General features: G+C 42.8%; 1 protein-coding gene across 1 annotated transcript in view; it reads left to right on the top strand.

Moving 5' to 3' along the window:
- The window catches only part of NSD2 (nuclear receptor binding SET domain protein 2), a 2,565,963-nt gene that overhangs the window by 731,837 nt on the left and 1,806,766 nt on the right, over positions 1-27,360 (top strand). Inside the window, exon 5 of the mRNA XM_044062294.1 lies at positions 25,700-25,718. Within this exon, the coding sequence (XP_043918229.1) occupies positions 25,700-25,718 (19 nt within the window). The remainder of the gene's footprint in view (positions 1-25,699; positions 25,719-27,360) is intronic.

Genomic DNA, 27,360 nt, shown 5'->3' with positions numbered 1-27,360 from the left:
GGGGGCAGTTAGGGATGCAACAATCTTCTCCACAAATCGAACAAGCCTGCAAATGCAGGAAACTACCCCTTCTATGCTAGAGACTTTCTCTCCAGATCAAGCAATAGGATATATGGTCTTCCTTTAAGAAGGAATTAGTGTTGTGTAGGTATTCATTAAGTCAGTCCTGGTATGACTGGCATGTTCCTCTTTGGAAAAGGAGGCAAGTCCTAAGGGTGGGCACTGGCAAGGTATAAATAGCCACATGGCTTAGTTGCCAGGAGCATTCTATGAATCTGAGTATCCCAATGTAACAAATTGAATCCAAAATGCATGCCTCTGTTTAATGCCAACAAACTCAAACTGCCCGACCTTGAGGTTGTCTTAAATGTGGATATGTTCCAAATGTGTGTAATTACTGAAACATGGTTTATATGTTCAGAAAGCACTCCCTCCATACCAAGGGTTTGTTTACCATGCCTTCGGACCTGATGGCAACTGTGAGGGTGTGTCTGTATTTGTTGGGATTATGTCACCGCTAAACAGCAAACTGGGAGACCTCCAAACAGGATTTCACTAAAACAGGACCAGCTATTAGTTTTTAGCCTGTTACAGGACATGTATGTACCCTGAAAATACTTGAATTATCTATTAACAATAACTCCCATTATTATAAAACTTTAACTACTATTCAATAAACTGGAGTACCTGTACCTCCAATGTAGGAGTCCCAACATTTTTAGGTATGATAATTTGGTCTGTGGAGTTTATTAGCAAACCCACAGGAGGACTTGATGTTCTTGACCTGTTTAACAAATATACCTTCACCTATTTAGTCCCTTTGGTATTTTTGTCTAGTTAAATCTAATGATAAACTAGTCGCCTTCAGTTTCCAAATCTGTAACCCTACTGAAACCAGTATTTCGGAATTCAAGGATTTCAAGCATACTAATATCAAGTTCTGTGATGAAATTTCCTTATAGGAGCATCATCCCAAATGTTGCCACATCAGGTAGTTTGAAAAATATTTCTCTTGTCCTCTTAAATGTATTGAACTGGCAGTCCCAAACAGATCTAAACGTAATAAGCATTTTTAAAAAGAATAGGCCAACATAAGCCCTTCAGTAAAATAAACTCTTAATATGGCAGATCGGAAGTCCTCCTGGTATGAAAGATAACAGGAAATTGACTAAAAGCTTGAAGTACTATTAGGTCTGCAAAATCGGCCCATTCATTTTAGGTTACCATCTGAAGTTGTGGACAATTACAATTTTGCTATATTAGGAAACACTGAAATAACACCCAATAGTTATTTGAACTCATTTATAGTGATGTTACCTACTCTGATATTGTAGACATATCTATTAGCAAATAACTTCAGTGTAAATTTAACCCCTGAGATGCATATCCAGAGCCCACGTTTCCCTGAATCTCTCTGACCCGCCATCACTAAAGTGACTAAAGTTACTGTCAAAGACTAAAACTGCTGCTTCCAATGGTTTCAACAATACACCTGTCTGTTTAATAAACAGTACTAAACAAACCGTAGCAGAGCCACTCCTTAAACTGTTTAACTTGAGTTTAGCCTTTGGCATTGCCTTTGAGGTTTGGCGTAGAACAGTGATGATGCCACTCCACAAGGACTGCTCCATCACTGAGCCTGAGAATTATCAGTCCGTAAGCTTTGCAAGTAAGTCTTGCAAAGCTATAGAACGTGTAACTGATGTGATGAACTGATAGTAAAAATCTAATCGGGGAGGCCCACAGCTGTTTGGCTTCAAGGATGAATCCTATGTAATGAATACAGGCTAACTGTACTCATACTGTCCATACAGTGATTCTATACCTGGACAAAGCATTTGACACAATTCACCATGCTAGAATTGATAGTAAGCTTAGTGCATTACAAATACTACTCGTAGTAAAATGAATAGCAAACTTAAGGCAAACCCTCAGAGTGAGAGTAGTAGGTGCCTCATCCCGGAGTATGAAGGTGACCATTTATGTCCCACAGGGCTCAGTGCTGGGACCTCTTGTCATTTTCTGATATTCACATCATGAACCAAGGCACTTGGCTTACCAAGTTTGTAGACTGCTGTAAACTGAGTCCTTGTCCAGTCTTCCTCTGAAGTCTAAACCTTTCAGCAAATGTAGATATTGGAGTATGATCAATTCTGCAGTCAAAGGTGTCTCTCTTCATCCCACTTTTTGTGCTTTCCTCTGTATCTGTCCCTATAGGGTTGGGATGGCAATTGTGTCCTGCCACCTCACCTTGTTTCTACCATACCAGGCCCTCTACTGTTAGGGTTTGCTGTCACAAGTACAATTATTATTATGTCGAACATGCAGGATCCTGAGGTGCAAATGTAGAAATACACTTGTACCAAAACCCACAATACTGACTTCTGGCCTATAACTGGATGGAGGCTTTCACAGAAATAACACTTGATGTTCTTCTATTCATATGCTGCTGTATTCATTACATCAGGGAGTTTGCCTCCGGTGAACTCTCACACAGCCGTTTGTTATATAAAAGTTAAATGCTACCGCTCGGGTGCGTGCGACGTCCTGCAAGCGTCTCAGCTGTCTGTCGTAAATGGGCATTGGGTATAAAGCAGACGTTAGCATGCACCTCACCAGAACTTGACTGCCAGCTCCATTTGTCACATTGCCAGTAGAAGCATTTCTTCATCTGACTTCAGATAAGTACGCCTTAGGGGTTTTCATTTTGTTGTTTGTCCTTCCTACCTGATGTAACCCAAAACAGTAGCAAGTGTAGGTGTGGAAGGCAAATTCCACAAGGATTCTCATGAGCTCTGCCTTTTCTGCCTAGGCTGTGAACATGACCATACCACCTGTAGTATTTGTCAGGCCTTTGTCCGCAAGATAAAACTATACCTTGAAAATCAGTGACTCAAAACGTTTAGCTTCCAGGATGGACTGGATGTTGGAACCCACAGACCACTCCCAGTCAAGGAGGCCAAAAAGAGTAGGCCTGAACAGACTGCTGCACCCCCCACTCCAGCTGTTGCTCTCAAGGCCAGTGAAGACCCGGAGTCCGAGCCGGTGTCCTCAGAGCTTCATTCTGCGGAATACCTGGAGGAAATCTCTCCTTTTCCCAATGCCACATCCCAGAGGAAATCTCAGGCGTCCGATTCTGTCACTGAAGGGGAACAAAGGCTCGTTATATCTGAGGGTTCGCATGGGATCTCCCAAATCGTAGTACATGAAGACAGTCTGTGATGTAGTGGAGTGTCTGCTGGCATCCGGCCCTCCACCGTATTTCAGAATCCTCTCTTCCAGGCACCCATAAGAGGAAACAAAACTAAACATTTCTCAGCCTCTACCTGCTTTACCTGTCTAGCAGAGTCCGGATTGGCAGGCCTTCCCCCAAGGTCTGTTCAGTGCCTTTCTGGCTGTGTCAGGGCCAGATGCCTGCACAGACCCCCATGCCCTCTACCCCTAAGGGACCTGCTCTGGACGTATCTTCCACAGAAGAGGATTCATCGGACGATGAATCCCTAACCTATACTTGTCAGATCACTTCTCCAGGCTATGCTTCACAAGAGGATAAGTCCATTGGCGCTGACTCCCCTGGTGAGGACTTCCCCTTTGGTGAGGCCATCACTAAAATGCAAAATGAGACAGCAGTCAGGTCACTCCTACAACTGGAGTCTCCCAGCCCATCTGCTGTGCCCCCAGTACACCCTGCCTTTCTTGGATGCCTTCTTGGCTGCTTCCAAAAATCCTGACTTTCAGCCCTCTGCACCCAAGCGTTCAGACAGATTCTGTAAGGTGTCCGAGGAGGCAAACTACTTGTATAAAACTCCTTTTGCAGACCCTGCAGTTATTTCTGTGACCACTGACAAAACCTCAGTTACTACCATTCTCCTCTCTACTGCCCTCTGATAGAGCAGAATGATGGAATGTCTGGGAAAGAAAGCTTATACCTCTGCCACCGTAGCAGTAAGAGCAATCAACTACCAGATGCACATGGCCAAGTATTCCTTTGCTCTCTTGGAAGACGTGGTCAAGCTAAAGCCAAGATTTCCTCCCTCCTAAACTCCTGCACACAAGTGACCAAACACTCCAAGTACAGCTACGACACTGTAGAAGCATCTTCTAGGGCTGCTGCTCTGAATCTGTCATCAGAGAGGTACTCCTGGTTAAGATTGCAATCTCTCCCTGATGACATTAAAGCCAAGCTGCTGTATGCATCCCTAGATAACAAAAACCTGTTTGGGTCAGCTGTTGCTGGACTCTTTAAGACCCTCCAGACCAAAGGCAGGTAACTGCAGGAATTGAGACAAATCTTTGTCTCCCCATTTCCATGTTTTCAGAGGAACTACCCAGCTAAAACTTTTGTTTGGTCTTCAACTAAGAGAAAGCAAACTAAACCCAGAAAGGACCACAGGGAAGCAGCACTCTTCAAGTTTTTGTCCTCTACTCCACCCTCTAAAAAGTCCTTCCATGAGGAAAGCCAGGTAGTCTGTTATGACCAGGCCGTCCATCCAGACACTCCTCTTTCTATGCACCTTTCCCTCTCCGCTTGGAAGCAGGTTACCAAGGACTCTTGGGTCCTATCTGTCATAAAACAGGGATACTTAATGACCTGGGAGACAAGACCCTCTCCCAAAGACACCCCCCCCCCCCCCCATCATCCTGCAGAAACTACTGGCTCAAGGAACCATTCATGACCCCCCCCTTGCAAGAAGGAAGGGATTTTACTCAAGAATTTTCTTGGTCCCCAGGAAGGAAGGTCCATGGAGGCCCATCCTGGATCTATCCCACCTCATCATCTTCCTCCAAGTCCCCTCCTTCAGGATGCTCTCTCCCCCTACCCTACCCTTCCACTTATTTTGGCTCAGGAATTCCTGGTGTCCTTGGACATGAAGGATGCCTGCCTGCACATATTCCTATCCATCCATTATTCAGAAAGTACCTTTGCTTCTCAGTGGATTCTGCACACTATCAGTTTTGAGCTTTACCCTTTGGTCTTTCTGCGGCCTCAAGCGTATTTACAAAATGTTTGGCTTCAGTCATGGCCTTCGCCAGAACGAAGGGAATACAACTTGTTACCTATCTAGACTACATCCTTATCCAGGCTACTTCAAGTTCCATGGCACTGCAATACCTGCAGTTCACCACCCCCCTCCTTAAGGTCTGGGATTTACCATAAATCACAAAAAATCCTCCCTAACACCCTGTCAGGATCAGGTGTTTCTGGGATGTCTGATTCTAACAGGGGAAATGTTGGCTTGCCTGCCACCAGAAAAGTTTGTGACCCTTGCATCTTTCTTCTAGGGTATCCTTCCTCTCAAAACCATCTCAGCCAGGGAATTCCTCAGGATCATAGGATTCATGGCCTCTACTAACTCCGTGGTCCCTCTAGCAAGGCTATACATGAGGAAGTTTCAGTGGTATCTGAGAAATATCTGGAAACAACATCTACATACTCAAGTTAACGATCCCCATACATCCTTGCCTGTTCAAGGAACTGAAGTGGTGGATCTCCCAGATTAAGTTATATCTGGGCCTTGCCCACACCCCCAAACCAAGACCTGTTCACAGATGCTTCAGACGCAGGCTGGGGGGCAACCCTAAGACACTGGAGAGTGAAGAATGCGTGGACCCCTACTCAGCAAAAAGATTACATCATTATCAAGGAAATGAGAGCCTTGATACTGGCTTTGGATATTTTCAAGGGTCAACTTCTCCCAGGCATCCTGAGATGGTACACAGACAACATGACTGGGGGATGATGACAACAAAGTCATACCTCCTGTGCAGACTAGCACTGCAAGCTTAGGAAATAGCACTGGAGAAACCAATCCCTCTCCAATCAGTGTATATCCCCTCCGCAGACAATGTGATGGCAGATTCCTTAAGTAGGTCCACAGCCCTGTCTCACGAATGGATGCTGAACGGGGAAGTGTTTCTGGACCAAGTCCATCGATGGGGTATTCCAAATGTGGATCTCTTCGCCTCTCCCATGAACAGACAGCTCCTGAACTTTTGCTCCAGGGCACCTCACCCAGAGGCTTGGAAGGTGGACTCTCTCAGTCTGTTGGAAGGGGATGTACGCATATGCATTCCACCCCTTCCCTTTCATTCAAAGACTCGTCCTGAAAATTCAGAAGGAACAGCCTCAAATCTTGCTGGTGACGCCCTACTGGCCAAGGCAGCACTTTTTCCCTCTATTTCACCTAGCAAAGGGCAGTCACCACAAGTTACCCTAGAGGATGAACTTGCTCATACAGGACAAGGGAACAGACTTACACTCTCAACTGCCTACACTGAATCTCACATTGAGTGATAAGGCATTGATTCCCTTCAGACACCTATATACAGAGGAAGTGATCCAGGTTTTGCAGGAAGCCAGAAAAACAACTATTAGAAAATCCTATCTCTAAAAGTGGAAGAGATTTTCCTGATATCAGAAAAACAACCTACAACCACTGATGGTAGAGCCCCAAGTGGTCTTGTCCTACCTGTGCGACCTTATGAAATCAGGACGGTCGTATTGCTCCATTAAAATTCATCTATCTGCCATCTCAGCTTGCCTACCTCCTGGTGTACCACCTTTAGCATCTAGATTAGAGGTCAAACTCTTCCTGAGAGGAGCACTACACCTCAGGCCACCAAAGAAGCCTATTCCACCTCCTTGGGACCTTAATTTTGTCCTAGAAAAATTGACACTACCATCACTTGAACCAGCCAAAGACTGCTCCCTCCAATACTGCACTTGGAAGACTATACTTTTGATGGCCATAACCTCTGCCAGAAGGGTCTCTGAACTCCAGGCCCTTATTGGCCTATCCCCCCCCCCCTTCACGGTCATAAGGACAAAAAGGGTATGCTTACGTACTAAACCCACATTCATGCCCAAAGTAGAAAATTACCTGTTTCTAAATCAGACTATCAACCAGCCAACCTTCTCCCCCTCTCCACAGAACCGAGCAGAGAGGATACTGCACTCCCTAGATGCACACAGACAGCTCAGGTTTTATTTGGCCGAAACCAAATCCTTCTGAAAATCTGACAGGCTCTTCCTCTGCTGTCACCCTAGAGCCCTGGTTCAACCTGTTTGCAAGCAAACTACATCCTCTTAGATATTAAAAACCATTTCCTTTGTTACACCAACCATGGTAAGTCACTCCCAGCCCTAGTTAGGGCACACTCATCCAGGGCAGTGTTCTCCTGAGGGGCTTTCCTTAAAGGATTGGACACAGCTGCTGTCCTTGAGGCAGCTACTTGGTCCTCAGTTCACACTTTCACCAGACACTACAAGCTGGATATGGTCTCTAAAGCCAGGGCAGGATTTGCCAGAGCCATCTTCCATGAGTTTGTGGAAACTGCTTTTGGTCTGCCTCCCCTTCATTAGGACAGGAGCTTTTACACACTCCCTGATGTAATGAATGCAGCAGCATATGAATAGGACATAATATTGTTGTGTAAAAACTTACTATAACCTTAGATGTTCTCTTCTATATACTACTGTATAGTTTCTCACCCAGTCTACTCCCTCACACTTGCCTGTTCCCAGTTTCCTGTAATAACCACTCCGTAGTTGCTGATTCTGGTGGCATTCAGTTCTAAAGAGGGGCGTACTGACGTCTGCTTTATACCTGTCCATCTACAACTGACATCCGGGAGAGGCGCAGGATTTTGCGTGCAACCTAATGGTAGTATTTAACTTTTGTATAAAGGCCGGATGTGCGAAAGTTCACCACCGGAGACAAAACTCCCTGATGGTAATGAATACAGTAGCATATAGTTCTCGCACAGCAATACTTTAGAGAGTCACAGCTGGCCATTCACTGAAGGAGGAAAAAACACTGTCCAAATGGATGATTAACCGCATCCTTTTTTTATGAAAATGTGAGAAAAGAATTACATTTTTGTGATGTTGTCCTCATTTATTCAGAGTTTCCTTGTGCCTGGCTTGGACTCATGTGAGTACAAGACTTGAATTGCTTCTAAAACCATGTGGTCCTACAAAGCTGATGTAACTATATATTTTTTTTTTTGGTTGCTCTTAATTGTCTCAGTAGTAAACACTTCTGTGCTGTATTTATTGATTTGGTTGAAATTTTCACTGTTTTTCAGCCTACCTTTAATAAAGAAATGACATCTGTTTTACTGTACTGGTATTAGGTTGTTTTAACAGTATTGTAATATTACTTAACTTTGGTACTGCTAAGCTTTTCTGTGTTTGCCAAAGCTCTAAGTCTGCCAAATTATTATGTTGTACACTTTTCTGTTTTGTTGAACAGTTAGTGGACTTATTTCCAAAGATTCCTGATACTGCAAGAATTCTGTAAAGCATTTGTTACTGCACCTTAGTTGAAAACCAGTTTGTTTACCTTAAGAGGGCACTCTGAGAGCAGAGCTGAATTTGACCCTTCCAAGTGGGAAACTGCTGGCTTAAAGTTTTCAAGTTTAATGTCTTTTTGTCTGATTGGCCTGAGGTTTTAACTGTGTAAAAGTATTTCATCCTGCTGTTATAAAAGCCACACAGAAACCACGGTTCACTGTGCCTTGTATATAAGCAAACCTTTCCAGTTTAAAATCCTATATAGGAAATGCTCTCCACAGACTCCTAGTTTTTACAGCTGCTTGAAGAGCTGCCAGTTTGTGCAGAGGGCAGTACCATCACAGGTCATCTAACTGGAGCCGCTCAACATTTGGCAACTTTTGCCAGAGGTCTGGAGAGATTCTCCTGAAATCCAAAGCTTCCACTGCTAAAAAAAAAAAAAGTACTACTTGAGATTTTTTTGCACTTTGCTGACTGTATTTTATCATTTTTCTAATTCTGCTCTGTAGCTTTAAGTAGCTAGTACAATGCATAGACTGGATTCAGATCTGCTTATTCTAGACTGTTTTGTTGTACTTGAGCACTGTTACAGCCGTCTTACATTAGGAAGGCCCTGCCTGCACCTTTGTGGCAGAAGTGTGTGGTCTGAGCCTCATCTGAAATGGAGATTACTCTAAGAAAGCTCATTGTGTGCTTGTTCATTGGTACTGTAGCTTAAGGGTGTTTAATTTTGTTTTTATTTAAGGCTCATGACCGCTCAGTGGGGGGTTTAGTGGTGCCCTGTATACATGCAGATGCTTTGAAAGACTATTTTCTCCTAGACATCTGTTGGAGAACATTCCCAAGCTTCCCTGCCGCATTGTGAGGGAACTAAGTTGTGCATTGAGAAACATTGTCATAGTTTTCACCCCTAGCCTTCGATAGAATAAACTCCTTTGTTAATCTAGGAGCAAAATCTGGTCAAGTAGCCCACTCCTCGTCAGTTATGATAAAAAAAAAAACTGCTGTAATGGACACTGTTTCCAGCCATTTCTCTGATGAGCCTGATTGACATGGGCATCCTGAGGCAATGTAGTAATTGCTTAATGTAAAGTGGCAACTACTTACTCCTTAAACAAATAGTGTGTGAGAGATGTAATTACACTAAATTTGGAATCAATTCTCTCATGTAACAAATTGGACATTAAACAGGTTGTCAATGCATACTCTCCCTCTCTCTCCCTCACCCTCCCTCCCTCTCGCGCTTTCTGTCCCTCCCCCACTCTCCCCCACTCTCCCTCCCTCTCTCCCTCCCACTCTCCCTCTCTCCCTCCCACTCTCCCTCCCACTCTCCCTCCCACTCTCCCTCCCTCCCACTCTCCCTCCCCCTCTCCCTCCCCCTCTCTCCTCTCCCTCTCTCCCTCCCTCCCCCACTCTCCCTCCCTCACTCTCCTTCCCTCCCCACTCTCCCTCCCTCACTCTCCTTCCCTTCCCCACTCTCCCTCACTCTCCTTCCCCACTCTCCCTCACTCTCCTTCCCTTCCCCACTCTCCCTCACTCTCCTTCCCTTCCCCACTCTCCCTCACTCTCCTTCCCTTCCCCACTCTCCCTCCCTCATTCTCCCTCCCTCATTCTCCCTCCCTCATTCTCCCTCCCTCCCTCACTCTCCTTCCCTCCCTCACTCTCCTTCCCTTCCCCACTCTCCTTCCCTCCCTCACTCTCCTTCCCTTCCCCACTCTCCCTCGCCCGCTCTCCCTCCCTCTGTCGTGCATGCTCTCTCGCTCACGCTCGCACACTCCCTCTTGCTTGTGCACCCTCTCTCGTGCACCCTCCCTCCCTCTCTCGCACTACCCCCTCTCTCGCACTACCTCCCCCCTCTCTCGCACTACCTCCCCCCCTCTCGCACTACCTCCCTGCTCAAGCCCTCCCTCGCCCGCCTCCCCTGCTCAAGCCCTCGCCCTGCCCTCCCTGCTCGCCCCTCCCCCTCCCCTGCTCGCCCGCCTCCTCCCCTGCTCATGCCCTCCGCCTCGCACACACTTGCTCTTGCGCACATTCGCCCACTCCCTTTCGTGCACTCACCCTCTCATGCACACTCACGCTCTCTCGATCCCTCTCGTGCACATTTGCGCTCTCCCTCTCGCTCACACTCTCTCTCTCCCTGTCGCGCACACTCGCGCTCTCTGTCCCTGTCGCGCACACTCGCGCTCTCTGTCCCTGTCGCGCACACTCGCGCTCTCTGTCCCTGTCGCTCTCTGTCCCTGTCGCTCTCTGTCCCTGTCGCTCTCTGTCCCTGTCGCTCTCTGTCCCTGTCGCTCTCTGTCCCTGTCGCACATCGCGCTCTCTGTCCCTGTCGCTGCTCTCTCCCTTCGGCCTTCTCCTTGCTCTCCCTGCTCTCCCTCTCCGTTCTCTCTCTCTCTTCCTCTCTCCTCTGCTCTCTCCTCTCGCTCTCTCTCTCCTCTCGCTCTCCTCTCGCTCTCCTCTCTCTCCTCTCGCTCTCCTCTCGGTCTCCTCTCTCTCCTCTCGCTCTCCTCTCTCTCTCTCTCTCTCCCTCGCTCTCTCTCTCTCTCCCTCGCTCTCTCTCTCTCTCTCCCTCGCTCTCTCTCTCTCTCTCTCCCTCGCTCTCTCTCTCTCTCCCTCGCTCTCGCTCTCTCTCTCCCTCGCTCTCTCTCTCTCCCTCGCGCTCTCTCTCTCTCTCTCCCTCTCTCCCTCGCGCTCTCTCTCTCGCTCTCTCCCTCGCTCTCTCTCTCTCTCTCTCTCTCCCAATACACCAACCCACATACATGGAGGTACTCCGTAGAAGCCTACCAAAAGATCAGAGACCTCACAAACACAAATCACTTGCACACACTGTAAAGCAAATAGAATCCATTACACAGCACACACCCGTGTCTCGGCAAATAAGCCTATAAAGCAAAACACCTCAAAACCATATGTCCTGGTCATAAGTGACTCCATAGTGAGACTCACAGTTGTCCCACTCACCAGGCTGGACAAGGTCACAGTTGGCTGCCACTCTGGTACCAGGATCTGTCATATCACTCATGCACTGAAGTCTTTCTACAATGATTACTATGACTCTGTCATAGTACATGTTGAGGTGAATGATTTGAGATGTACCTCGCTGGATTATATGAAGAGAGACTGACCCCCCCGATTGTATTCAAGGCAGGGATGTCCCTAGCCCTAAGCAGTATTTTACCTGCAACCAGGATGATGCCACAGTGTAGACAAAAAAATGATTGACTTCAATAATTGTCTTGGCTTCTGGTGTCATTCCAGGGGGATCTAGTTTGTCAGTGTGGGAAGTCATATTTGACTAACCATGTTAATTTGCCAGAGATAGTCTTCACGTGTCTCTCTAGGCTTTCGGGTACTGGCAAAGGCACTTGCCTCTCCCATAGTTCCTTTTCTAGGCAATGTCAAAATAGAATTTATGACCTAAAACCAAACTCGCCACCTTGATAGGTGCTGATATCGCTACTGTCACAGACGCATGGTTCAAGGCTGCAGAAAGCACCCCAGCCTTGCAAGGCTACAGTACCTTCCCCAAAACAAGTTTGAAAGAATCAAAGTTGAAGGTGTATCAGTTTTCATTAAAGCCAAGTGTACCTCTAGACTGGTTAAATATTTTGACTTTCTTGAGCTACTCAAAGTCCAGTATAAGTATAGGTAAAGCACCCTACCACATCATTGCTAGCTACAGGTCTCCCATCATGAACCTAGAGAAGTACATTGTCTACCTAGACTTACTAGAGTGGCTCACTATGCATCTAAACACTTTGGTCATGGAAGATTTCCAGTATCATTCCATTGATTTATTGCACAACATACATGAGCACAGACAAGCTTGCCCTGTGGTTCCTACCCTTTGTCAGTGCAAATGCCCTGGAGGTGCTAGATTTAATCCTCACCAACATGGGGGGGGGGGTTTCTTAGTCTTTCACTGTTGCTTCTATTACATTTGGGTTATCTGCTGCCTGCAGGTAGCTTTCAGCCGGCCTGAATATCAAAGTTTTGGATTCCTGCGTTGGATGCTGTCTCTTCCATGATGTCAGGTAGTCAGGGCTGTAAAACATGCAGCCCTCGCCATTACACCATTCTTTCTTGCCTCGCGGTGCCCAAAGCAGAAGCAGTTCATGTGTCGGTCGGCAGACTCCTGAAATTTTCGTTTTTGAGTTTCAGAACCGAAGTTTTCAAAAAAGCCAAGTACCCCGTTGGGGATCCTTTTTCTTGCTCTTAACCGATGTCAGTAAAAGTCAGCAGTTGTCTTAACTGTGGAAAGCAAATACGTCATTTTCATTCGTACTGCATTCCTTGCTTAGGCCCAGACCATGACGTCCATCGCTGTCAGTTTTGTGCTTTATTCAACCCCCGAACTATTCGTCTGTCTATTTTTACAGCAAATTATTTTGATACTCTGTTTAACTATCCAAAATGGCGTCAGTAAGCCATCCGACTACCGATATTCTGAAAAAACATAAAGATTGACAGACTGACCACACGGATCCAAAACTGCCGATGACGCTTCCACTAAGCTAGTCGCCAGTTTGCTTTCGCAGCCCCTGATACCCGCTACTTCAAATTTGCAGGCCTCTGCTGAGACCCATTCGGAATCCGGTATGCCCCGAGATACTTCTACTATGGAACCTGCGGATGTCTCTACCTTGGATTGGGTCCAGAGCCGCTGTGCAGACACTGGCTTCTGTGTGTGTATTCAGGCCTACAGACTTGCACTTAAAACCAACGCCATCTTCTTCAAGGCCTAAAACTCGACCCATGCGTAGAAAACAGATGTCCAAATCACATGGTCAGGCCCATATGCCTTAAAAAAACAAGAATGGCTGAAGACCTTATTACTTTAATTAGGGGAAGCCAGCCTTCCCCCTGTAAGACACCTAGAACTGATTTTCCTTCTGATTCTTCTGATCAGGATTTTGAAATTTGTTTCTTCTGATTACCAGGATTTGCCCTTAACTACCTATGAGGATTCTGATGCAGAGGATTCCATTCCCTCTGCTTCCCCTCCAGAAGATTTTTCTTTTGGTGAAACCTTAACACACTTAGGGCGCATTTCCGCTGGGAAAGCCAGGATTACTCTGACTCCAAAAGGAGGCTTAGGGAATTCTTACTCCTCCCTCAACACAGGCCTTTAGCTTTCCCTCCTGTCCTGGACATTGTAGATGATCCCTTCTTGGAATCTAGCCTGTCCCCAGACACACTCTACCTCCAGCTCCCAGAAAACCCTGATGGGTATTTCAGAGTACCTGCCTCTCTCAAGTTCCTCTTCAAGAATCCTACTGTGGACCCAGAGACCATTTCCCAAAGGCCTAAATGCATTAAGGCTACTACTGCCAAAAACCCTACCCTGTTTGATAGAGATTCCAGGGCCTTGGACAAATGGGGTAAGAAGGTATACACTTCTACTTTGTCCATTTGGGCCTTAAACTGCCAGTTTCACATGTTAAAGTATCAGCAGCATATTATGGGACTACTTAAACAGGAAGTGATGTTGATTCCTGACTGTACTGAACATAAAGAATTACAGGATTTAATGCATTCTGCTGAACAAGTTGGTGAACATACTTTGCAATGTGGTTTTGTCTCTCTAGAAGCATCTTGCAGGGCCGCTGTCACTGGGACTGTACTTGGATGGCATGCTTGGCTTAAGGAGCAAAACGTGCCAGATCATGTTAAAGCTAAATTACTGGATACTCCCTTAAACCAAGACTGCCTGTTTGGCAACAAAGCAGAAGTCATCCTTAAAAGGCTATATCTATGCAAACTGTTAAAGATTTCCTGCAGGTACAGCCACCCGGATTTAGTAGGCATTGGCCTTCTAAGAATTGGTCCTTTCCAGTCTCTTCCAGGCCTTCATTCCAAACCCAGGAACAGCAGACCACCTAGGCTACACTCTCAAGGAACACACAGGCCTAAGCAGTGGAGGACACCCACTTCCAAAGCTGGAAGTAGCAAGACACCCCCCTATGGAAAAATGTCAAACTGACCAACTTAAAGCTTCCAAGCTCTACTCAACTGCCTGCTCCCTTAGGGGGAAAGAGTGCTCTGCATGCAAAAAACTGAGAACTCATTACCCAGGATAAATGGGTTTTAAATAGTCTTCCAAGGATACAGCTTCCACACCCTACCAATCCCAATAGGTTGGCCAGACCTACCCCCAAATCCGTGGGTAGAGGCTTAACAGCAGGTTCTCACTCTCCTAAGTATCAGGGCTATTCAGCCTGTCCTTGCAGAAGAAAAGGGAACAAGGTTTTTACTCAAGACTTTTCCTGGTACCCAGAAAAGACGACTCCTGGCGTCCTATCCCGGACCTCTAGATTCTAAACACCTTTTTGGTAATCACAAAATTCAAAATGCTGACACTTGAACAGCTGCTTCCTATGCTAGGCAAAGATGCCTGGTTGGCAACCTTAGACATAAAGGAAGCTTACCTGCACATTCCAATAAGGGAATCTTGCAGGAAATGCATACGCTTCAAAGCAGGTTCTGTGCACCATCAGTTCTCTGCACTTCCCTTTGGCTTATCTCCTGCGCCCAGGGTATTCACAAAGTGTCTAGCCCAGCCATTGCATTTTTCAGGCAGAGAAGTATTCAAATATACCCATACCTGGACGATTGTCTAATTCAGGCAGAAAACGAGGACATGCTATTAAAACGTCTGGCATTTGTAAAGAAACTTCTAACCTTGCTGGAGTACACCATAAACGAAAAGAAATCTCATCTAGTACCCTGCCAACAAATTGTATTCATGGGAGCAAGCTTAAACACAACTTCACAGATGGCTTGCCTCACGCCAGAGAAACATGTTTATTTGACAGCTTACTTCCAACTACTGGCCACAAAGACCAAGGTATCTGCAAGGAAAATTCTTCAAGCCCTGGGATTCATGGTCTCTTGCATTCTACTAATTCCATATGCAAGACTGCATATGAGGAATCTACAGTGGTATCTAAAAATCCTATGGTGTCAAAATTCTCAAGACCTGGAGATGATTCCTATCATTCCTTGTATAAAGACAGCGTTCCTTTCGTGGACAGAGGCCTGCCACCTAAACAAAGGGTCTCACTTTCAATCTACCCCCTGCCGCCCAAACCCTGACAACAGACTCATCATACTATGCATGGGGCGCTCACTTGGCAGGGCGGTGCATTCAGGGCATATGGAACCAGACTCATATGCACTTGCATATCAACCGGATATTCCCTGACAGCCTTCAAAGACAATATTCTTCCAGGACAATTATTGGTAGATGGACAACACCACAGTTATGTGGTACATAAACAAGCAGGGGGGAACCCACTCATACCCTCTCTGCAGACTAGCCATGGCTCTGTAGAACACAGCCCTGAGCAACCAGGTGCACCTGCAAGCTCAATTCCTGCCAGGCAAGTTAAATTCACTGGCAGACCTAAGCAGAAATCTCATGGACCCACACAAATGGAAGCTGGAACCAAGAATATTCAACCTCATGAAAAAATGGAGGACTCCAGAGATGGACCAAACAGAATGGAAAAAAACAGTGCCTCAAATGAAACAACTTGACTACAACAAAGAGAAGCACTAGGAGTCACGAGCCACAGTAACAGACTTTATTAAATCCAATAGCACTAAAATTCGCCAAACGCTGAACTACTACTCCGCGTTTTAAGTCACAAATGTAACTTCATCAGCATACTAGATAGATTCAAACTGATATTTTATATAATCTTGACATAACCTAGCCAACCAGTGCATCCGTTTAATTAAAACAAGTACTTTCAGAGTAATTCGGATGATTAATTCCATATATACAACCGTTTGAATATCTCCATATGAATAAATAAAAAAATAAAAATACAATTTAATAATTAGTTCATTTTATCTTAAACATCTTATTTAAATTAGTTTCAAAAGCAATATTTTAAAAAACAATTCTAAAGGAAATGTTAACGCACCATATTTGTATCAGATCATTTACTTATTTAAAGAAGCTACGCTCAGCTTCGTTTAAATCTAGTAACAAGTTCAGGGACTCAATGAATGAAAATAGCTAGATAGCTAATTAAACCATGTACCATCTTGTTTAGATCAATGTTTTATAAGCAATATTTTAAAATCTAGTACTAGATGGATGTATGAACACCATGTTTATATCGGATCATTTACTTATTTAAAGAAGCTTCACTAAGCTTCATTTAAAACTGAGAAATTCAGGGACACCGTAAAGGGAGATAGCTAAATAGCACCATCTAGTGACGTTTTATGCAAGGTACATGCTTCTCTAATAAGATTGCAAGACTATACTAAGATTGCAAGACTGTACTATTATAAAATTCATACTGTGGTGGTGGTACGGTAGCATTGTCGCCTCACAGTAGGACGTTGTCCTGTTCGATTATCAGCTAGAGCGTCTTCTGTGTGGAGACGTGTGAATGTGCATACCTTCGTTGAAGGTTGTGCGTCAGAGCTGGCAACTCTGCACATAAAAATCTACTGCCAATCATTAGCGGACCGGAGTTCCTCTGTGGCAGCCCCTAACCGGGAAAAGCCAAAAGACTCAACTATTATAAAATTCTTCATACTATAAACACATCTACTCCCTCTAAAAACATATATATGCTATAATTTGTACATAAATTAAAAACCTTAAATATATATATTATACAGTATTAATGAACAACCTAGTTCATGTTCTACCTATTCTGAATTTCATAGAGAATCATAAAAACAATGTAAACACATTATAAATGGTACATTTCAAAGTTATTAATTAAAAATTTTTTGTAAGTCTAAAACCAATATACTAAGGTCATAAATAAATGCATATTGACACCATCAGATACTATTAGTGTAAATGATATGTATTTATATTAATAAAGCTTCTGTGAACAAATTTAGGAACAACCTACATGTTACCACTCATCTCCATTGTTAGTCTTTCTCTAAAAACATATATTAATCCTTAAAACTTTTAAAATTTAAATTTATTAAAATATATCAAATAGTATGTTTTTAAAAATAAATATTCTACTATATAAATCTTTTCATAATCTAGATGCTCTTAATTTTAATATAGGAACCATAGAGACATGTTCATTTAATCATGGCTTTTTGTTAGCTTCTAATACTAGCTGCCAATATAATTCTCTAACCAATTCTATTTTCCCAGTCGCCTCCTCTAATTTCTTGTGGAATAAATTCTAATACAAAAAACAGGAACATAGCTTGATTACAGTCTATTTTATGATTAAACAGTGCATTATTGATATCTTTTTTACTAATGTCATATATGTGCTCATGTATTCGTCTTTTAAATGCCCTTTCAGTTTTCCCTACATAAAAGGATTTGCATATTTGACATTCTAAGTAGACTAATCCTTTCGTATCACAACTGGCATAGGTATTACTACTAAGTAATCTCTTTTTAGCCTTAAGATAAAAATTATCTTTAAGTACATATTTGCATTGTTTGCACCTACCGCATTTAAAAGTGCCTTTTTTCTTATGACTAATTATCTTCTCTAGAATTATTTTCTAATAAATTTTTAGTATTCCTGTCTCTTCTATAACTAAATGTGATGGGTTGTTTAAATATTGTAGTCAAGTCTGAGAATTCAGAAAACATTTCCAATTTTTATTCACTATTTGTTTAAGAGCAGATTCATAATTATAATTCATAATATAGGCACCATTTTATTTCCCTTTATTATTTTCTAATTTACCATTTACTTTAATATTTAAAATGTGTATATTTGTTTGAGGCCCCTTTCCTAACAGGGGACTAAAATCTCTTTCCCTTCTTATTTTTACCTCATCCATGACTTCTATTAAATTAGTAGGATTTTTTCTCTCCACAAACATTCCTTTTAATTTTACATTCATCCTGAAATATTTTTTGAATGGTAGTCATTCTTGACACTCTAATAAATTGTCCCTTAACAAGGTTTCTTTTTTGCTTATATGGATGGGAACTAGTATAATATATGTAAGAATTAGAAAGCGTTTCCTTTCTAAATATTTTGGACTCAAATTTATTTTCTTGCTGATTTTTATATATAGTTTTATCTAAATAGTCTAATTTATCTTTATTAATTTTATAAGTAAATTTTAGAAAATATGTAGTATTAATATATTTCATAAATTCTTCTATTTTTTTCCTCTGATTCAAGCCAAAAAAAACACAGATCTAGATATTGCTTATAAAAGTTGTAATGTGTGGTATATGCTGATCCACTAAAATATTTCTTTTCCCATATATTTAATACTATATTTGCAAATTTGGGGGCACAACAGGCCCCCATAGCAACTCCTTTAATCTGTCTGAAGAATTCTCCTTCAAATACTACAAAGTTATATAGCAATACTAATTCTAAAATTTCCATAATGACTCTCAATTCCTTCCAATTAAAATTTTTTGCGTCTTTTAAGGCTTCTAGAAACTACTCCATTCCTATTTGATGTGGAATAACTGAGAATAAGTCTATTATATCCACTGTAAGGAAAATAATATAATTTTTGTACAACTGCTTATTTACACTTTTTAATAAGTCCCACAAATCTTTGAGGTAACCTTCTTTATCCATTCCTACATCTTTAATTTTTTTCATCTACAAATTTCGCTAGTGGATATGTTTTAGATCCACTAGCTGAAACAGTATAGGCCTGATAGGTGGGTTATTCACGTCCGTGTACTTTCATAGTACCAAAAATAACTGGTATTAGTGGTTTCTCCACAAATAAATATTCAGACTCCTGCTTATTAATTAGCCCATCCCTCAAAAGTTCATTCAGGGCTAAATCTATTTTAGAATAAGCAATATTAATTTCATTTATGGATACTTCATACCTGTCTTCATTTCTATGTAATTCTTCCATTTTAGTATTATATGTAATACTGTCCGTTATAACCATTCCCCCTCCATTATCAGGCCTAGAAATCCTAATATTTTTATCTTCTAGTGTATTCAGTAATAGTCTTTCTTGCCAAGTTAGATTCGGTCTCATCTTTGTTTTTTCCAATTCTTTCCTAAGCTCTTTTTCTACTACCCTTTCAAAAATTTTAAGTTGGGGGTGTATTATAGGATTGGCTATACTTTTTTTTGAAAGGTTTATTGTCATTCATATTGATTAAGTTGTCACAGCCATCATTTTGAAATATTTCAAAGTTTTTCTTTCTAATAAATTTCAGATCTATCAGAATTTGACTTGCATCACTTTTTATAGTAGGTACAAATTTAAGTCCTTTCATAAATAGTTTAAAGTTCCATTCATTGATTTCAATACAACTATAATTAAAAATTGTAAAATTCTAATGTCTATATATATTCTCATTAATAATCTCTCATTGTTAATCTCTTCAGTTATATCCTCACTAGTACATTTTATCTTACCTGTTGTGTTCTGTTGTAGGTTTGTTCCGTATTCACTCCGAGCGTCTGGGTAGGGGAAAATCCAAAGGGTCATTTAAATCATAAATTTGATTTTCACTTTCCCTTATTTCTTGTTCATTACCACTAAAATTATCATTATTAAAGTGTACCTTAGCATGCGTGTCATTGTACTTCCTAGTATCCCATTTATTAGTATTATTACTGTTGTAAGCCCGAATATAAGTTTCTAAATCTTCTTGTATATATTTCTCTCCCATCTATCCAGATTGTATTCTCTGTATTCACTGTCATAGTAAATGATCCGATATAAACATGGTGTTCATACATCCATCTAGTACTAGATTTTAAAATATTGCTTATAAAACATTGATCTAAACAAGATGGTACATGGTTTAATTAGCTGTCTAACTATTTTCATTCACTGAGTCCCTGGACTTGTTACTAGATTTAAACAAAGCTGAACGTAGCTTCTTTAAGTAAATGATCCGATACAAATATGGTGTGCTAACATTTCCTTTAGAATTGTTTTTAAAAATATTGCTTTTGAAACATTGATTTAAATAAGATGTTTAAGATAAAATGGACTAATTATTAAATTGCAATTTTTTTTTTTATTTATTCATATGGAGATATCCAAACGGTTGTATATATGGAATTAATCATCCAAATTACTCTGAAAGTACTTGATTTAATTAAACGGTTGCACTGGTTGGCTAGGTTATGTCACAAGATTATATAAAATAACAGTTTGAATATATCTAGTATGCTGATGAAGTTACATTTGTGACGAAAAACTCGTAGTAGTAGTTCAGCGTTTCTTGGTGGATTTTAGCACTATTGGATTTAATAAAGTCTATTCCTGTGGCTCGTGGCTCCTAGTGCTTCTATTCTCTGTTGGACTCCAGAGATAGACCTGTTTGCCTCTCCTCAGAACTACCAGTTGGACAAATTCTGCCCAAGGACTCTCCACAGTCAAGCTTGGAAATTGGATGGTCCTGTCCTTTACCTGGGAAAGCCTCCATTTATGCCTTTCCCCCTCTGCCTCTCCTGAAGGTTCTGCTAAAGATTGAACAGGACAATACTGATTGCACCAGACTGGCCTCGCCAGTACTGGTGTCCTTTCTTGCGCAGTATGATATTGCTGGATACATGGAGCCTACCTCAGACACCTTCCCTGCTGTCCCAGCAGGCGGGCAAGATTCTGCACCCTCGGCTTCAAACCCTGAACCTTGCAGCCTGGCTAATTCCTTGAGCTCTCCAATAGCATCCCTCAGTAAGCAGGTGCTAGATGTTGTTCTGGAAGCAAGGAGACCTAGTACTAGAAAATCCTATGCTGAAAAGTGGAAAAGATAGTGTTCCTGGAGCCAAACTCAGGGGATGGGCACTACGGTGCACAGCTTATCTCATATCCTTCAGTACTTAACAGAAATGCTCCACAAGGGCCTATCCTTCTCATTTATCAAAATTTATGCATCTGCCATTTCAGCACATTATAATACTGAACCCACCCCTCTTCTCTCACCCACTGTTAAAGCGATTCCTCAGAGGGGCTAAAAATGTAAGACTCCCCAGGCTAGCCCCTACTTCAGCCTGGGATCTTAACTTTGTATTGGAAAAGCTCACTCTCCCTCCATTTGAACCAGCTGCAACTGCACAGTTGAAATTCCTTTCTTGGAAAACAGCCTTCCTTCTACCCATCACTTCAGCTAGAAAAGTGTCTGAATTACAGGCCCTTATGGCAGTGGAGCCCTTCGTTATCTTCCATGCAAAGTTTCTCTCAGGACCAATCCTTCCTTTATGCCCAAGGTGGTGTCTAGTGTGACCCTAAATCAGTCCATTCATTTTCTTACTTTATTCCCGAATCCACAAAACAAAGGAGAAAGAATGCTGTACTCTTTGGACGTGCACAGACAGCTTAGATTTTATTTGGACAGGACTAAGCGCCTCAGAAAATCTGAGCAGCTGCTAGTTGGCTTTGCTGCAGGGGCAGGTGGGAAGGCCATTTCAAAGCAAACCATTTCTAAATGAATAGCTGATTGCATTCATTTCTGCTATAAGCACCATGGAAAACCTACCCCAAAGGGGATTAGACCACATTCCAACAGGGCTGCATCTACCTCTTCAGCCTTTCTCAGAGGTGTCCCTACCAAGGATATTCTTGAAGGTGCTACCTGGAGCTCTGTACATACTTTCACGAAGCATTGCCACACGCCTATTTTTCCAAATCCAGAGCTGGTTTTGTGACTGCAGTTTTGCAAAGCTTAATAGCTGGCCATAATGCTCTCTAAATTCCTCCTCTCTTCCTTAGCTTTGGGAATATACCCAAGTATAATGACTGCAGCAGTTAAACGCGAAGAACATAGTACAGTTGTGTACACTTACCATAAATGTAGATGTTTGTGTATTCACTTTTACAGTCCTGGTTACCCTCCCTTCAGCCCCTTGACTTCTCTTGGCTCTACCTTTGCTTCTTGTATTTGCTTTTTGATGGAGGTGTAACATACATAATTGCTTCCCATTGTGAGGGCACTTGACATCTGGGGCAAGAAAAACGGATGCAATGGTGTCTGCTGCATGTTTTATACCCCTGACGTCATGGAAGAAGAGATCGCATCCAGCGCAGGAATCCAAGACTTTGATATTCAGGCTGGCTGAAGGCTACTTGCAGGCAGATAACCCAATTGTAATGACTGCAACAGTGAATACGCTTGAACATCTACATTTATGGTAAGTGTACACAACTACTTTATTGTGCTATCCCTTGTGTATTGCCCTCCCTGCAAGGTCAGACCATACATCTGTCTCCTTTGAAGTAACGATCAGACTTGACACCCCCGCAGGAGCAAAAAAAGGAAAAATATTTTCAAAGCAAAGTACAGCCTACTAGGCCATGGTATAAAAAGTTTCAAGCCCCCTGCTAACACAGACAACAATTACTCCAGTGCAGAGGAATACATACACAAACCTTGTGTAACCACCTAAACTGAGTAGACTTGTTTGTACCTGACTAGGTGCATCAGGGTGGCCTGTTTTTTTAGGAGAACCTGGTTTTCATCCAAAGTATAAATAAATTATATAATAAAAGGCGAAAACTGATGTCTAAGAACAGGAGGGAAGCTCTTCTGTAGAAGAACTCTCTCTAGCTTGAACAGGCAAATCCAATATATTGTTCAAGTCCTCAAAGCTAGTTCCCAAGCTAAATTAGCATCCCTAGCTAAGGATAATCATAAGGCATTCTTTAGCTACGTCTGAAATCCTAAAAAGGAGTTCTGAATGATGTGCAGGACTTAGTGGATGGTACCTTTCATGTTGAACCTGAAGAAATTGCCAACCTGCTAGCTAACAGAGTTGATTCAAACTTCACCCTCTGTCCCAACCAGCCATATCCCACAGCCATTCCTGTATGTAGCATCTCCAAAAAGCAGGTCATATCTGCAGGTTCCAAGGCCAAAAACACGGTCTCTGTGGAACCAGATAACAGCCCAGCCTGCTTCCTAAATGATCTAAAACATGATGTAGTGGAACCACTTGGTGCACACTAACCTCAGCTTGATCACTGGCTTTGTTCCAGGGGAGTGGAGAACAGCCGCAGTATTCCCCTTACACAAAGGGTTCATCATCTGACCCTGGGAACTATAGACCTATAAGCCTAACCAGCCTTATCTATAAGGCCATGGAAAGAATCATCATGGACCTTATCCACAAAGACGTAGATGATCTTTAAACTCGACATAACCCAGTATGGCTTTAGAAGTAGATCATACTGTTGAACCTGGTGGACTTCTTTGAGAATGTCAGCAAAGCCCTGGAAGAGGGTAATACAATACATGCTGCCTATCGTGACTTAGCCAAGGCTTTTGATACAATCCCCCACTCTGGTATCATTGAGAAACTCTCCCAGCTGGGGATTAACCCATACGTCATAGATGGGTAGCCAGTTTGCTCACTGACAGAATGTATACGGTCAAAGTTGGGAATTCCACCTCTACCAGTAGACCAGTAACCCATGGCATACCACCAGGATCTGCACTGGGGCCTCAGCTGTTTGGCATCTATTTCTGGGATATTCAGGTGAAAGTAGATTGCCTGTGGCTTACCAAGTTTGCTAACTGCAAACTGGGCGCAATCATTGAGTCCGCAAATGATCACCTATTACAAAAGGGGCTAACATAAACAAATTATTGGTGCTAAAGCCACAGACTAAAACTAAACACACCAAAGTGCCTTATTATCCCCTTTGGCAAAGAGGAAGTCCCGGCAATTTATAATATTGGCAGACCCCCCCCCCCAAAAAAAAAAAAAAAAAAAAGCTCAAACCCAGTTGGTGAGGTTTGGAGAGACAAGTTGATAGCAATCTAAACTTCATTCAGTGTCTCACTGTAGTAAGGAAAACCTTGTATGATGCACCATCTCATAAGTAAGAAAATTCAGGGGCCTCCAAAACATAACCTACATGGAAAGACTGAAGGCTGTGTCACTTTACTCAGTGTCCTACAGGCTGCTGAGTGGTGACTTTTACCTGGCCACCAGAGCAGTCTCTGACCCTGCCCTAATGGAAATGCTCCATATCCATAAATCAAAAGGGATGAGTCAGTCGCTTCAGGGATCTCAATCTAGCTTGTGATATTAACGGAACATGCTGGAGAGACTGATGCATCTCCCAGAGATTGCTACTGCTCTGGAATAAACTCCCAGTATATGTGAAGTGGAGCTCCTCAGTAACCTTTGTCATGCACATCCTAGACAATTGGATGGGAAAACAGTTAATTCACCCTGAGTTTGGCACCTGTGTCCCTCATGGACGGGGGCAGTCAGTGCTGATCATGTACTCACTCTGTGAATAGCTGCCATTTAACAAAGAACCATTAGGGAACACTGGTATAATGTTGCTAGGCTTGTAAAGGACCTAATGACAGCCTAATAACCTCGTATGACAAAATCATAGTAAGATGGGTGAAGGATGCATTCTCCAGGAAGGATCATCATCCTCATCAAATTCAGTGTTCAGATATTTGTGTGGCAGACATTTCATCTTCCCTACACACTTTACTCAAGCACTATAAGGTAGGTGTACAGTCCAGAAGCAGGGGTGAATTTGGTATTGGCATTCCGCAGGACCTTTTCTGAGGGTTATTCATATTGTGGTTGGCTCTATTTTCCACCTCAGGGAATTGAATGTATTTGATCTTCTCATGGGCTAGGAATACTAATGCAGCGGTGATCCTTGCAAAGAACATAGTGCAGGCACTTCAGACTGCTAACTATAACAGTTGTTTTACTTTGACAGTTGAATTTTTGAGTAGGATTACTGTTTTCATTGCTAGATGCCTCCTTTACAGCCACGATATGGTTGGCTTTCCTAAGGATTGTGTACCTTTATTGGTAGAGAAAAATGTGGGCTGACTTGCCTCTATCTTGGATGCAGGTGTGCATTCCTGAAATTAGGGAAGAGTAAACTAGTTCTGAGAGAAGCTCAGAGCTATGGGAGTCTGGCAGATAGTCTGTCTGTGGCTAATTCTTGTTTATGAATACTACGAAAATAGTGATCCTATTCTGTCTGCTGTTAAGTGTGTACGCATGACTACTGTGACATCTGGGTTTTTTTCCAGGTCTTCTCAGTCAGGAAGAAAGTTAACTTTCCTGTGTTGCTCATTCTTAAATGCATCAGAGTGGGAAAGTTTATTCTACCCCCTGCCTGAGTTGGTGAGAGCATGTTTAGGGAGTGTTCAACTGATGATTGTTTTGTGGTCTTTCATTCCTAAAAGTAGGATGAAGCTGATGACAAATACATGGTAAAGAAACTAATCGAACCTGAAACTAGAGATAATTCACCAAGATCATCTTAGTGTTTAACTGTTGCAGTCATTACACTTGAGTTATCCTGCTGGCAGACTACCCTCAGTCGGCCTGAATTCCAAAGTCTAGGTCCGGCGTTGGTTGCTGTCGCCTCTTCCCTGACGTCAGTGCGCCAGGGGTATAAAAGATGTAGCCGACCCCATTTTCTTCAGTCTTTCTTGCTGTGCGGTTCCCGAAGCAGAAGCAGTTCGCAAGTGCCGGTCGACCGACTCCTGAGATTTTCGTGTTCGAATTTCAGATCCGAAGTCTTCATTAAAAGCCAAGTACCTCGTTGGGGAAAACTTTTTTCTTGCTCCAGACCGATGTCAGAAAAAGTTAATAATTTTATTTCTTATGGGAAACAAATACTTCATAAGGACTTTCATTCTTACTGTATTCCTTGCCTAAGCCCTGACCAAGAAGTTGCTAGTTGTCTGTTTTGTGCTAGATTTAACCAGCGCACTATTAAGTGTCGGTACTATTTTGGCAGACTAATTACACGATGCCGTCGGATAGCCATCCGACTATCCGGAATTCACAAGAAACTCAAAGAAAAGGACAGGCATCAGAGGTCTAAAACAGATGATGAGGTTTCCTCTAAGCCAATCGCCAGTTCTCAGTGAGGCACTTTCGCAGCCCCTGACGCCCGCTACTTTGGATGTGCAGGCCACTACAGACTCGCACGTGGAGTCGCCTAGGCCGCTGAAAGCTCAAGGTATTGGACCTTGGGAGACTATTCACTCAGATTGGTCCGGAGCCGCTGAGCAGGCATCTGCTTCTGAGGGTGTTTTCAGACCTACTCAATTATACATTAACGTGACTACAGCTACAAAGGCAAAGACTAAAGCACCTTTAAAGACAAAGAAACAAGTACAACAGTGTCATGGTCAGGCCTCCATGCCCCCCCAAAACAACAGATGCTCAAAATGGCCAAAGACTTGATTACTTTGATCAGGGGTTCCCATCCCCCTCCTGATAAGAGGCCTTGGCAAGAGACAGAATATGAATCTTCAGATCAGGTTTCCATTTCATTGGATTCCTCTTCTGATCAGGAATACTCTCTTCCTCCCTATGAGGATTCTGATGCTGAAGAATCTATCCCTTCAGCCTCTCCTCCTGATTACTCTTTTGGGGAAACCTTGCATACCATGAGGGAACATTTCCACTGGGAGTGCCAGGATTACGCAGAATATTAAGAAAAGGCTCAGAGACTTCCTTTTACTCTCACAACACAGGCCCCTAGCTATTCCACCTGTTTGACATTGTAGATCTATTTTCAGAGTCCAGTCTGACCCCTGACTCCTGAACTCCAGCTCCTGTTAAGCTGGACAGGTAATACACAGGGTTCCTGGCTCTCCTAAATTTCTTTTCAAAAACCCTGCTGCTGACCCAGAAACTATCTCTCAAGTTCCCAAAGGGGTCAAGTCATCCACTGCAAAAAACCCTACCCTCTCTGACAGGGATTCTAGGGCATTGGACAGATGGGGAAGAAGATTTACACCTCTGCTACCTTGGCTATAAGGGCTTTAAATTGTCAGTTTCATATGCTCAAATATCAGCAATATATTATGTCACTGCTTAAACAGAAAATGTTGATAAATTCTGAATGTGCAGAAAACAAAGAAATGCATGATTTATTGCATGCAGCTGAGCAAGTTGGAAAGCATACTTTGCAATGTGGTTTTGTTTCTTTGGAGGCCTCCTCCAGGGTCGCTGTTAAGGGTTCTGTCATCAGGAGGCATGCTTGGTTAAAAGAACAAAATCTGCCTGACCATGTCAAAGCAAAATTATTAGATGCTCCATTACAGCATGATACCTTGTTTGGTGTTAAAAAAAAAAAAATGGAGGACAAAGCTAAATCTA

Source organism: Protopterus annectens, chromosome 2.part1, assembly GCF_019279795.1.
Source record: "Protopterus annectens isolate FY-2018-M chromosome 2.part1, PAN1.0, whole genome shotgun sequence".
NCBI classification, from domain to species: domain Eukaryota; kingdom Metazoa; phylum Chordata; order Ceratodontiformes; family Protopteridae; genus Protopterus; species Protopterus annectens.
Note: the sequence above shows the minus strand (reverse complement) of the source record. Positions and strands in the feature narration are given on the sequence as shown.